Source organism: Rhineura floridana, chromosome 3 (assembly GCF_030035675.1).
Source record: "Rhineura floridana isolate rRhiFlo1 chromosome 3, rRhiFlo1.hap2, whole genome shotgun sequence".
In the NCBI taxonomy this organism is placed as follows: domain Eukaryota; kingdom Metazoa; phylum Chordata; class Lepidosauria; order Squamata; family Rhineuridae; genus Rhineura; species Rhineura floridana.
In genome coordinates, this window is record NC_084482.1 from 193,610,988 (window position 1) to 193,625,653 (window position 14,666).

The 14,666-nt window shown below is 43.3% G+C and overlaps 1 protein-coding gene across 1 annotated transcript; it reads left to right on the forward strand.

Annotated features, from left to right (window-relative positions):
• The first annotated feature begins 200 nt into the window (after positions 1-200).
• LOC133380935 (uncharacterized) lies at positions 201-11,710 on the forward strand. The gene is made up of 2 exons (XM_061619178.1): positions 201-378; positions 10,078-11,710. Exons 1-2 carry the CDS (start codon positions 300-302, stop codon positions 10,845-10,847), a joined length of 849 nt encoding a protein of 282 aa, XP_061475162.1. The 5' UTR covers positions 201-299; the 3' UTR covers positions 10,848-11,710.
• Positions 11,711-14,666: the final 2,956 nt, after the last annotated feature.

The window sequence follows — 14,666 nt, forward strand, 5'->3', positions numbered from 1 at the left end:
ATGCCATTCCCTAATGATTCCATTGGTTAGGCTCCTTTCATCATTCTTCCTGTGTCTTGTGAAATTCCCAGTAGGAGGATGCTCTCCAGATATTGCATCTGCTCTGTTGAAACAGCAGGGAAGACACTCCCATGCAGGTGATAGCAAGACACCACACCCTGGCAGTCTGGAAAACCCAACCCTTTATCCCATCAGCAAGGATATAAACTGTCCCCACCTGAGAGCATCTGGAGCAATTCGTTTCTGCACGAAGCCTGTCCTGACTCACGAAACGGGGTCCTGATCTTGCCGCAACCAAAATGATGAAGCTCAGCTTGGGCAGGATGCCCCTCAAGGTGAAATTTGCTGCCTTCTTGGCAATGGCTCTGCTTCTCCCAGGTAGGTGAATGACGGGGCAATCCAAAGGAAAGAACATAAAATAAGACTACAAAGAATCATGTGGCTCATTTATTATGGCATGTACGCTCTTGTGAAATGTATTAGGCTGCAGTTCTAACCCCACTGATCTGGGAGTAAACCCCACTGAATTCAGTAGTATTTTCTTCTGAGCAGATATGGTCTGGGACATGGTTAGGATTGCATTGTTAAGCTGTAAGGTGCCACAAAGTTCTTCTTGGTTTTGCTGCAACAGATTAGCATGGCTATCTCCTCTGGAAATAAATAAGATGGAGGCATTGTGTACATGACTGACCTGGAAAACATGGAATCTATTAGGAGGGCTAGGAGCTGCCCAGTAGCAGCCAGCCTGTAAGATATTAATGGACTCTAAAATATTACTCTAATTAGATAAGACTCTTAAGATATTAGTGGATTCTTAATGTCTAAAAATAACTCTTAGAAAAATGGTCCATTCATTCCTGTCCCTCACAGGTCTGGATGCTAGAAGGAATTCTGAACACCCCCAAATGCTCATACTGTTCTTCATACCCCACTCTCAGCTCCCAGGGTCCCATAGCCTAAGGTGTCCTGTGGACCCTCAGATGTTGTTGGACTCCAGCTCCCATCAGCCCCAGCCAGCATGACCAATGGGAAGAGATGATGGGAGCTGTAGTTCAGCAACATCTAGAGGGCTACAGGTTAGCCACCCCTAGTTCAGAGAGATGCTGAGGGAGTAGTAGCAAACATCTGAGGTTGAACAGTTAGTAAACATGCCTTATTGTTAGAGAAATGCCTTTTTAAAAAAGCATTCACTCTGTAAGATAAAGTGACTCGCTCAAAGCTATCCCACAGTAAACTTCATGGCTGAACAAAGATTTTAATAATTTAAATGAGAGAGAGAAGTACATGCTTCTTAACCCTTTAGTTGAAATCAGTTAGATGTAAAGATACTTAACTGTGTCTGGATCACACTTCTGTGTGATGCAGTGGTTAGAGTGTAATACTAAGACCTGTGCAACCAGGGTTCAAATCTCCACTCAGCCATAAAGTTCACTGAGTGATCCTGGGCCGGTTACCAAATCTATTATTATTTCTGTAGGATTTTTTCACACACCAAAAGACTCACTGGTATTTATCTGTGCATGCTTGTGGAGGGAGTTGCTGGTTAAGTTTGGACTTGGGGGATCAGGTTAAAATCCCTGTCAATCATGATGTTCACTGGATAGCCTTGGACAAGACAGCATCCCTCAGCCTAGCCTAGGGTGTTGTCAAAAGAATTAAATATATAAGAATTGTAAACAATGAAGGTGCCAAGCATTGCCATCATAAGGCATTTGCCAAAGCCCACGCCCCTGCATAGGGCCAACCCCTGGAGCCTCTTGGACCTGCTCCTCTTCCTCCTTGCAATCACTGCCTATTTATCTGTCTTATCCTATCATGCAAGCCGTGGGCAGAATGAGGACAGGGAGCAGCAGCCTTCAGTTCTTTTGTGCTCTCCTTTTGGGCATTGATGCATGTGGACTGGGCCCAGAGGGAGCAGGAAAGGAAACAAGCAGGGTTAAGGTGATGGCATCTTGCCCAGCACTCTCCCTCCTCCCTCAAATCTATAGCCAAACTGATACTGAGGAGTGCTATGGAAAAGATTTGGTAATATTTCCCTTGGGGTTGATATGGGATTATAGAAAAATGTAGAATACAGCAGAAGATTCCCAGCATAGACCTAGTGTCTGCTAAGCAACCAGAAAGCATCTCTCCCAACCGAAGAATTTGTGCACCTGACAAACCTGTCCTGGCACTGTTTGCTCCTTGTCTGCTGTTGTCAAATCTGACTGTCAACATGGTTACTAGTACTGATGATTTATATCCCACCTTTCTTACATGGCTAGGCCTGGCTCCAAAGGGCAGCCAGGTAGGGCCCTGGCCAAGGGCCCCAGGACTATAGGGGCCCCTCCGCTCCCCTTCCATGATTCGTGGCTGGATCACTGCAGCAGATCGCAGAGTGGGAGCTTCAGAGCCCCCACCATTCCCTTGTTCAACCTACCTTTCTTGGCTGTGTTTTGAGGCTGCGCATGCAGCGTTCTCAGGGCTCCCCTTAACCAAGATGGTGGCTGAGGTTTCCCTAAGGGGCTGAAGCCTCTACCGCCATCTTGTTTTATGGCATACATGCATCTGCATCCCGGCCATCAGCCAAGATGGTGGCAGAGGCTTCAGCTCCTTAGGGAAACCTTGGCCGCCATCTTTGTTAAGGGCAGCCCTGCAGCGCGCAGCCACAAAACACAGCCGAGAAAGGTAGGCTGAACGAGGGAATGGCAGGGGCTCCAAAGCTCCTGCTCTGTGATCCGTGGCAGTGATCCTGCTGTGAATCATGGAAGGGGAGCACCGGGTCCCAGGGCAGGGTGGTGCCCAAGGACCCGGCATGCCTGGGGCCAGCCCTGTACATGGCACTCAAGGTTGTGTACAGGGAGATCCCAGGCAGTCTCCTATCCAGGCAATACCCACTCCCAAATCTGCTTAGCTTCAGCAAGACTGTTGCATCGTGTGCCTTCAGACAATGCCCTGGGACAGTATCTACCTGTGTTTGTGCTGTTATGCCATGCTTGGCTCGGGGCCTGCTCAGGCCCTGCTAACATTGCTGCTCTGCCCCCATGGAGGAGGTGATGTACTTGTCAAGTTTGTTAGTCTGGTGAAACCAGATTTTTTCTAGAGTGCAGCCAAGGGATCACCCATCAGTAATTCTTCCTCAGAACTACCCTGTGAAGTACGTTAATTTGAAAGAGAATGACAAGGTGCTGACATTTGGTGAGTTTAATGGCTGCCAGGTTGTTTGTATCCCACATTCAAACATTATCTAGCCTTACTTTGGCCTTACACCACTACTGACTCAACCAGCACTCTGTGGCATGCTCAGGAACTCAAATTCAGTATGTGTTATGATCAGATATAGACAGATCAATCTAGTTCCAGTCTGTAACTGTTTTGTATGTGTTCTCTTATAAGTCTACTCTGTCACATTTCTGCATTAATAACAATATTATTATTGATTAATTAATTGGTTAATGATTAATAATACATTAATATATAGTGTTTAATCCTCATGAAAATCTATATTAATCTTCTGCATTAACCTACAATGTTTAATCTGCATGTTTGAATGTATTTTCTCATCAAATATGCATTTCTAAATGTATTGCTGCGTGCCATCCCAATCTCCGAGTGGTGCGAGACTTCCAGGGGTTCTTTCTTTTACCCAGGGTTTGGTTTGCTTGGAAAGAAGGTCACCAGAGACTATGGTATCTTTTTGAGATAGGGTTTATTTACACATATACACAACCTGAGCTTAAGATAGAGGGGTTCACAGCATTAACAGTCCATCAGAGTTTGCTCCCCAAAGCCCATAGCAAGCAAGCCTCTCTGTCTGTTTTCAGCTCCCTGCCTTTCCTCAGCCTAAGTATAACACAGACACACAACTTCCTTGTTGTGTTGTGGGGGAGGCCTCCAATCAGGTAATGGAGGGAGGAGGGCCTCTCTCTTGAAAGAGTTTTTACGGCCCACATTGCTCTCCTTACACATGTTAATGAGGGCACTTGACAGACTTGGTTGAATCCATTAACTTATGAAAGTAGTCTGACCAGTAGAGCAGGTTTCTTGCACTGCAGATGCCACTTCCTGATTCAAGGCCACAGGCTGGAAGGGGATTTATAGAAATTATCCATCTCAGCCCCCAAATTCCATAACAGTATTTTATCCTAAAATACACATTTCAGTGGGGTTTTATCACCAAGAACTGTGCTGCGAAATACAGAGAAATGCAAAATCCAAAGGTACTGTGTGTTCCAGTGTAGTCTTTACATCTTGAGGCTGGATTATTGCAATGTACTGTAGGAAGCTCCAGTTGGTGTAGAATGCAGCAACTAGATTGCTGATGGGGGCACATAGCAGCCAACTTGTGACACTGGTGTTAAAACATCTTCACTGACTGCCCATCAACTGCCAAACCACCAGAGTCCTTGTATTAATTTACAATGCCCTGAACAACTTAGGTCCAGGCTACCTTAGGGAGCTCCTGAACCCTTATATCTGGCTTGATCTTTGAAATTATCTGTAGGAACATTGTTGGTTGTCCCCCGAGTTGGTGAGGTACATTTGACATCAACACAACACCAAGCCTTCAGTGTTATTGGTTCACTCCTGTGGAATGCTGTTCCAATAGAGATTTAGCAGGTGCCTCCTATGTTGTTTCCAATGTCTGCTGAAAACTTTTTTCTGCTGCTAGACTTATGCAGGCAATTAAGAAAAACATTTTCTGTAATAGTCAGCATGTAGTCTATTTTTTTTTACTGTATTATAATTTTTGTAAAGTGCTTTGATATTTTTTATGAAATTGTTGTATACAAATATTTTTTATAAATATTTAAATTAGACTGGGAGGTGCAGATCAGGTTTGTTCATATCAAAATTCATGAATATTCCTCAAGCATCCCTAGTTATGATGCATTGCAAATGTGGGGTGGGGTGGGCCAATGGTTCACTGAGCTCAACTCGGTTTGGTCTTCTGCTGATTAGGTTGTGATTATGAGCCCCTAGTTTGAATTTAAATTTAAATAGCAATGTGGGCTAGTTAGTCATGTCCATTAATTTCAGTGGACTTAATGAGTATGGCTAACTGTGGATACAATCATAATAATCCACATGCCAAAATGGAATAAGACAGCTGGACAGCCATCTGTCGGGAATGCTTTGATTTGGATTCCTGCATTGAGCAAGGGGTTGGCCTTGATGGCCTTATAGGCCTCTTCCAATTCTACTGTTCTATGATTGTATGATTCTATGAACACATAATCCAGCTTCAAGGAGAGAGTGAAGAATGTATATACAGTAGATTGTTTTCCTTTGAAAGCAATGGAGACTTTGAAATTCATATTTTGAGTGGCTGCTTTGGATCCTATAGGTAGACAGAAGTAATATAAAAGGAAAGGCTTGTATCACAGCCCTCATCCATAGGGTGAGTCTGGTTTACAACTGAAATGACAAGCAGGCATACTAGCAAATAAACACTAGCCGAGCCAATGCTTCTGGCTGGATATATCTTTGGTATTATTTATTTATGTTTATTTATTAAATTTTTATCCCCCCCTTCCTCCCAGAATAATAGTGGTGGTCTAGGCTCTCCTGGAGGAAATGGCTATTTTAACGTTCAGAATGGCCCCAGGGGTTGGAGGGGAGGTTTCCTGATGACAACGCAGAATGCTTGTCATTCCACAGCCTATGGCAAGTGGCTTCTGCAGAGTTGTTGTTGCTGGAGCTTGACCCTGGTGAGGAACAGGTACATTTGGCTTGAATGCCGTGAGGGTGATTTCAAAGCAGGGATGCTTGAAGAATTTGATTTTTGTGGATTCTGATGCGAACCAACAACCTGCACTTCCTGGACTAATGTGCAGATCAGAATGAATTATCCCTCAGATTTTGCCTTTCTCCACATATTGCAATGCAGTTCTCAGCTCAAGCAATGTACGGAAAGGCATTAAAATGAGTAATTCATGATAAGACATGTTAAGAAATGCATATGTTGAGAATAAATATGTATCTAAATACATATTTAAACATGTATTTAAAATGAAAGTTCATGCACACAGATTTTAAAATTTGCAGATTAATGCAGAAATAGAATGGAACAGACTTATGAACAAGCACATGTGAAACTTGCACAGATCTCTAACAGGCTGATCAATCAATCTACCCCTGTTTCAGAGCGGCCCCACTTCTCTAACGTTTTACATCATTTTTTTCTCCCTAAGTTAAGAAAGCTACACTTTCAGTGGGATGGTTAGTTCACAAGGTACAGGGGCATCAGAGCTTACGATTATAGAGAAAACCCCTTCTACAGGAGGGAGGAATTCAAATCCCAACCCCTGCAATTCCCAGCATCCCTTTTAAGTGCCCTTTGGCCATATGCATTTAACTTGGTTTTGAAGTCTGCTGTTTGGTGAAAAAGCTAGCTAGATACAGTATTGGGATAATACCACCTAAGTAACACCATCCTGAACATGTCTGCTCAGAAGTGGTCCCACTAAGTTCAATGGGTTTATACCCAGGTAAGTGCATACATGATTGCACCTGAAGGCTTCCATCCTAACCCGTTACGTAGCAGGAAACTGCAATGGATCCAACAGGCTTACTTCTAAAGTTCTGAGTAGGTATGGTTAGGATAGATTTGTTACCTGACAACAATTGCAGGTATTGTTCTCTGCTTTGAACTTTAACTCCTAAGTTGCAACACGCCTTTGAGACAACCTGCTACTCAAAATGCTCCTTACAGCCTTCCAACCTGGTTCAATATAGGCTAAGATATTTAGGTTATATCATAAGGTTACAGAATGTCAGGCAGGATTTAGGTTTCCCATTGCATTTCAAATTACTCAAAATTTTTATTGTTGTTCTTATTGCTCTTCTTCTTGTTGTTATTATTATTATTTGATTTATATCCCGCCCTTCCTCCCAGCAGGACCCCCGGTGGCCAACAAAAGTGCCAAAAACACAAGAAAACATCATAAAAACTGACCTTAAAATACATTAAAACAACACAACTTCAAAAACATTTTTTTAAAAAAGCTTTAAAAACATCTTTTAAAAAAGGCTTAAAAAACATATTGTTTTTCAAAAAATATTAAAAAGCAATTCCAACACAGACACAGACTGGGATAGGTCTCAACTTAATAGGCTTGTTGAAAGAGGAAAGTCTTCAAAGGGTGCCAAAAAGATAGCAGAGATGGTGCCTGCCTAATATTTAAGGGGAGGGAATTCTACAGGGTAGCCACCACACTAAAGGTCCGTTTCCTGTGTTGTGCAGAACGGACCTCCTGATAAGATGGTATCTGCAGGAGGCCCTCACCTGCAGAGCGCAGTGATCAACTGGGTATGTAAGGGGTATCCTGGTATCCTGGTCCCCAGCTATATAGGGCTTTGTACACCAAAACTAGAACCTTGAAATTGGCCTGGTAGCAAATGGGCAGCCAGTGCAATTCTTTCAGCAGTGGGGTGACATGTTGGCGATACCCTGCCCCAGTGAGCAGTCTCGCCGCCGCATTTTGCACCAGCTGCAGCTTCTGGACCAACCTCAAGGGCAGCCCCGCATAGAGCACATTACAGTAATCCAACCTGGAGGTTACCAGTGCGTGAACAACAGTGGTCAGGCTATCCTAGTCCAGAAACGGCTGCAGCAGTCTTACCAGCTAAAGCTGGTAAAAGGGACTCCTAGCCATGGAGGTCACCTGGGCCTCTAGCGACAAGGATGGATTCAGGAGCACCCCCAGACTACGAACCTGCTCTTTCAGAGGGAGTATGACCCCATCCAAAGCAGGCAACTGACCAATTATCCGAACTCAGGAACCACCAACCCACAGCGCATCCGTCTTGCTAGGATTCAGACTCAGTTTATTGGCCCTCATCCTCATGGGATGGGATGTTTATTGTTTGCTTTGATCTATGATTTAGCCTTATTGCTCTCCTCTTAGTAAATGGGGTTGCATCCTGGGCTAGGCCACTGGATCTCCAGGTCCTGGTAAAGCAACCCTTACCCCACCCATACATGGTGCTGGGTCTTGCACCTACACCTGTAAAGTGAACATCAAGGTCATCATGATTTGAATTGCATCCAAAGACTACACACTATTTACTGCACCAACCTAACTCACTACAAGCTTCCTTACTTTACATAGGGAACCACTGTAGTGGTTAAAGTGTTTGATAGGACTGGGGACACCCAGGTTCAAATCCCTGGTCAAGAAGCTCACTATATGACCTTCAGTCAGTCGATATCTCCCAGCCTGACCTACTTCACTGGGTTGCAGTGAGGGTTAAGGGTGGACAGAGGAAGAACCATCTATACCCTGAGCAATATTAGGATAAAAATATCATAAATTTAAAAAAGAATAATATATCCTGGGAGAAAGGATACCAGCATTCCTTGTATGTAGAAAACTAGACCTTCAAGATGAGAGATAGTAGAAGTTTCCACCCTTCCTTAAATGCTAGATTATTTATCTTTTTATTCATTAAATATGCATCCTGCCCTTCCTCTCAGAGGAGCCCAGAGCAAGATATAAATTTTATGTCTGAGATTTTTTTAAAAAATGGGAGATTTTTTAAAAAGAAGTCCCCTCCCCAGTTCTGAATCACATGGTTTTCTTGCATGCTGCAGTTCAGGATGGTGAACCTGTGGCCCTTCAGATGTTGGATTCCAACTCCTAGCATCCCTGACTCTTGGCTGTGCTGGCTCTTGGGCTAATTAATGGGAGCTGGAGTCCAACATCATCTGGAGGGCTACATTTTCTCCATCTCTGCTATATGACGGAATAGCAACTTTAATCCCTCAGCTATGAATTCTATACTACAGCAAAGATGCGCTAAAGGTGACAAACAATTTAATTGGTTTCAAGGTGGAGCTTGATAGTTTTATAAGCGAGGCATATAATTAAGATTATTGACAGTGAAGGTCATTGTCCACATGATCTTATACTGCAGTGAACTGGGGTGTGTCTGTGTGTTTGCCTGAGAGGATTCTGTTGCTGTATATTTTATATGCTTTGTTTCTTTTAGTATTTTAAAATTGTAAATCACTTTCAGTGCCTTGACAGAAAGATGGCATATAAATAAAAATAAAATAAAAGCAGCCTTCAACTTTGTTTTCATAATACCATATGTCAGTGGAATCTCTGACTGCAAATGAGTATGGAATGCTTTCCTGGCAAGGAGGTGCAGTGCTGGGGAAAGCTATACCTGTTGATTTTCTGCCTGTGAAAAACATAAGTTTTCTACCGGAAAACAAGATGGGCAACTTCACTGGAATTATTCAATGCAGTTACTCAAAGAAAACAGTGTGGTTGACAACTTGATTTAGCGCACTGGGAACTTCTTTGTAATCCTGTCTCCTTTTCTAAACAACTTGAGATATTCCTGGATGTAGAAATCAGCTAATGAGATCGTTGGAAAGGTTGTCATACTTGGACTTAGAGATAACGTTGTTCAAATCCAGCTCTGCTATAGATTCACTGAGGGGATGTGTAAGAATTGTGGGCTTTGTTTCATTTCGGAAGAGCCACAGCTCAGTGGCAGAGCGTCTGCCTTGCACGCAGAAGATCCCAAGTCCAATCCCCAGCATCTCCAGGTAGGACAGGGAAAGCTCCATATCAGGACACCCTGGAGAGCTGCTGCAAGTCAGTGTAGACAATACTGAGCTAGACAGACCAGTGGTCTGACTCAGTATAAGGCAGCATCCTGTGCTCCCCTCTCTCATGCAGCTTTTGTTTTGTTTTGTTAAATGGGAATAGCATCTGATCATACAATTGCTATGAGGGTAGGTTGGTATGGCAGCAGTGCCACCTGTCCTGTGCCTGGCCAATAGGGTGAAGCATATACTTAAGCAAGCAGTCACGGAGAGTCATTGGTGCGTGGGGTGCTGCCTGGGGCATCAACACAAACACCTTAGATGGAGCAAGAGAAAACACGCCCGTATATTTAGAGAAATCATGTGGCATTGGACAGATCTCCTATGAGTATACTACTTGTTTGTTGTTTGGTTAATGCTGTTTCCTTCCCTTTCTCTAAAATATAATGTGTAAGGTAGGCTTGGGCTTGTTGCATAGGGGTCTTGGTTTATAGGTCCACTGTTTCATAATCTCTCTCCTTTGTGGCCCCTCCCAGATGTGACATCCATGAGCATTGGAACTGCCAGTCCGTTCCCCAGTGTGGCTAATGGGCCAGAAGCAGATGTCCTTGAAAAGGAGAGTGCCCTGGATGACTTTGAAGACAATGATTTTGAATCCAATGATTATGGAACTGTTTCACCTGACAAAGTGACCGAGGCTCTTAGCAATACCGGAAAAGAGATCACCAACGAAGATAAAGTCACTAACTTGGAAGAGTCCCCAAAGGAAAATAACCCAGCAGAAGTGAACACTGCTGAAGAGGAAAATGTAACCGACCTTGATGAAACAGAGGCGGATGCTCTTAACTTTATAAGACTCGTTGCCAAGAGAGCTGCTGAGGAGGAGGAGGAAGAGAAGGATGTACAACCTGAGTCAGTTGACGAGGACAACTTTTCATTTTCTGACTTAGCCAAAATCCTTAGCCCCTTGGTGAACGCTTTTTCTGACATACCAAAGTCTGAGCCTCCCCCATCAGAAGACTTTCTTTCTTGGTTTCCTGACCTGAAGAAACTTGTGGATGATCCCAGTGCAGCCAAACCAGCAGGGAGTGTGGCATCGGCAAGAAGATCCGATTTCCCTACTTCCCCAGAGCCGTCCCTGCAAATAGCCCCTGCCTCTTCACAGCCGACTCCATTTGGGGACCTTTCATCCCCATCTCTGCTGGGAGAATCAGCCACTACTGTTCCACCAACCATACCTGAACCTCCTCAGACTAGCCAGTCTTCTCTCTCAGACTCCTCAGAGTCTGAAGAGAGTTTTTATTAAGCAGGCACAGCCAACTTATCCTCACTTTTTGGAGAATTAGGAAAATGGGAGTAGCAGTTAAGGAGGGCAGGGGGGAGTCTCTTCTCCCCACCCCATATTTCTCTTTGGGATCACCTATATTTCTTGTTATTAAAAAAGTATAAAAAGTAAGCACAATCTTTGCTCTCAAAACACAAGGCTTTTGTTTGGCAATTTAATCTTGCATCTATCCAAAAGCAGGCTTTTGAACCCACTGAAAGCTGAAATGGTCCATCTGTGAGGAAATTTAGCAGGACAAAGGTGTGTTGCACTTAGGAACCCAGAGGAGATAAATTTGGTTTGTTTGCATTTTTATACAAAACTATCCAATTTGCACTTCGCAAAACAATATGTGAACTGAAATGTGGCTGTCCTTTGAAATTTATACTTCTCTGAATTTCTCTAACCCAAAACTGTGTACAAGAATGCATATATGAGGGGAACGTGTGCATAAAAATGCATATATTAGTGAAATGACATATAAAAGTGCATTATATTAGGGAAAATTGCCTGCAAACATATCTGTATTATGAGAAATGCACACTAAAATGCTGATGCCTTTTCAACAGGACTTTTTTTTTTAAAAAAAAATGCAAACAAGATGCAAAAAAGTGACAAACTGAAAACATAAGAACAAGAAGACACCAAGAAAAAACAAAATTGACAGATTTATCTATCCTTCATTTTGCTTGGGCATAGTGAATTAACTCTGCATTGTCTCCTTAAATAGTCAAGCCTCCAGATTCCCCCCACCATCTTCACAGGAGCCTGCTGCACACTATTATAATAACAGCCCTGCCAGGACGCTGTATATTACCCTGTTTAATAAACCTGATTATTATCCAGCACCTGTGTGCAGCCTGTGTCTGTAGTCAAGCTTCAACAGACAACAAAAGTTCCAGGATTTTGGAGGTTCTGTTCCTAGATGGGGGTTAAATTAGCAGGAAGGAGGAGAAGAGGCAAAACGTCAAGGATTGTTTTTTATCAGTTGGATGGGGCTATGTAGTGGGGTGAGTGGAAAGTTGGAACTTCCTAGATGCCGCCTTTGGTATTATCACCACTTCTGGTGGCCTCCATCCAGGAGTCATTCCATAGGAAATAGCCGTCCTGGCTCCTAAGTTTGGAAGGCCCAGGGTAGGCTGGGAGGCCCCTCCAGTACTGATTGTCCCCCAGCTTCTGCTGCCACTCAGGCCTCCTGACAGCAGCGATGGTGGTGGTATAATGGGATGGGACAGAGAGCCAAGGAGCCCCTCTGATTTCCAGCCTTTTATTGCTCTGGTGCTGGTAGTGAATCAGCACAAGAGGGTGGAGCTCCTGCCAGCATCCCCGTCTCCTTGTGAGCTGGCTTACCCACTTGATGTTTGCACTGTAAAGAGATGGAGGGCCAAGTGGCCACTGAACTCCTGATCTATCACAGCACTCCTGGGTAAGCCTGTCTGCAAGAGAGAGGCTAGCCACTGCAGCATCATGACCCCCCTGCACACGTCTAAGCAGCAGTGGGCACTGGGAGGGGGAAAGCAAGGTGCCAGTTCTGGTGGGCCCTGCTGGGGCACAGGTCCCCCAGGCCAATGCCCCAGCATTCTGGGTGTTGACACTGGGCCTGGGCAATATATAGGCAATAGTGCTCTTTGGATGTTGGGATATTTGGCTTCCTGGTCATTGCTTGCTAAGAGAAAAAGGGGGATCGCTCTCCAATGAAGTTCTTAACATATAGGGATGCCTCTGTTATTGCTGTGAATGAGAGTCCAAGTGGGCATACTCTGATTCCTGACATGTTACAATACACAAAGGACACACTTGCTTTATATCCTGACAATAAGGGACAGAACTGGTGTGTTAACAGGGGCATGACTTCACTGTTTATTTATTTAAATGATTTAAATAATTTATATACCATTTAATACCCTAGTTTCTAAGCAGTGTATGATAGGGATATAAGATAATCATAAAATCAGTTAAAATAAACCATAAAATCAGAAAAACTCACTTAAAACACTTGCTGAAATAATTAGTCTTCACCAAATGCTGGACGCTCAACAGGAATGGAGCCTGTCTGATCTCAGCTGGGAGGGAGTTCCATGTTCATTCATTCATCCATTCATCATTTTATTTATATATGCTGCCTTTCCACAAAACAATTGTACTCAAGGCGGCTTACAACAAGGAACTGGGAATTGGGAGGGAGTTCCACAAAATTGTCAATGCATGCACAGCTCCTGGTGGATAAGAGTGATGCGTCTGAGCTATTGGGTGGTGGCAGAGGGAACAGCTAACAGACTCTCCCAAAGTCCTCTTCTTGTCCTTAAGGCATCCTATGTGGCTTAAATCAAGCCACCATTCGATTTGTGCTAGACCATGAGCCTTTGGAGTGCTAAGTAAGGCTTGGGATGAGGGGGAGATGAGCTTCAGAATCATCCAGCATCAGGAAGTAGGTAAGGAGGAAAAAAAGAAGATAAGAAGCGCCTGCTGGATCAGGCCAGTGACTATCTAGTTCAGTACTGTATTGTGTTCTCACAGTGGCCAACCTATGGGAAGCCTGCAAGCAGGACGTGAGTGTAAGAGCACTCCTCCCTTCTGCAGTTTCCAGCAGCCGGTATTCAGCAGCATTTAATGCCTCTGACAGTGAAGGTATCACGGAAGGTGGATCTTGGTCCAGTAAGGAAGCATTTATAGATTTGCTTCATCAAATTTCTCTACACATGCACAAACATTTCTGGAACAAAATTTCCCTCCCTTTTATTTAAGATTATCAGAACATTACATACGCATGAGGTAAGCAGCACACAGTTGTGGCATGCATGCATTCATTTTATATTTAGAATATAATAACCTCTTTTAAGAACATAAGAAGAGCCCTCCTCAATCATGCCAGTAGCCCATCTAGTATAGCATCGTGTTGTTGTTATTCCGCCCTGGGCTCCTACTGAAAAGAAGGGTGGGAAATAAATAAATAAATAAAATTATATCCCGCCCTTCCTCCCTGAAGGAGCCCAGGGGAGCAAACAAAAACACTAAAAAACTCTCTTATTATGTGCCTTCAAGTCGATTTCGACTTATGGCGACCCTATGAATCAGCAACCTCCAATAGCATCTGTTATAAACCAACCTGTTCAGGTCTGTGGCTTCCTTTATGGAATCAATCCATCTCTTGTTTGGCCTTCCTCTTTTTCTATTCCCTTCTGTTTTTCCAAGCATTATTATCTTCTCATGATGTGTCCAAAGTAGGATAACCTCAGTTTCATCATTTTAGCTTCTAGTGACAGTTCTGGTTTAATTCGTTCTAACACCCAATTATTTGTCTTTTTTGCAGTCCATGGTATCCACAAAACTCTCCTCCAACACCCCATTTCAAATGAGCTGATTTTTCTCTTATCCGCTCTTTTCACAGTCCAACTTTCACATCCATGCATAGAGATTGGGAATACCTTGGTCTGAATGATCCTGACTTTAGTATTCAGTGACACATCTTTGCATTTGAGGACCTTTTCTAGTTCTGTCATAGCTGCCCTCCCCAGTCCTAGCCTTCTTCTGATTTCTTGACTATTGTCACCATTTTGGTTAATGACTGTGCCAAGGTACTGATAATCCTTGACAAGTTCATTGTCCTCATTGTCAACTTTAAAGTTATATAAATCTTCTGTTGTCATTACTTTAGTCTTTTTTTTTTGTAATAATTTTTATTATTCAAATTTTTATAAAACAAACACAACAAAATCAAACAACAAAAGCAATACAAAAAAAAACGTGACTTCCGATTTGTTACAGATCAGCTATAGGTACATAATATATATCAAACTTGAC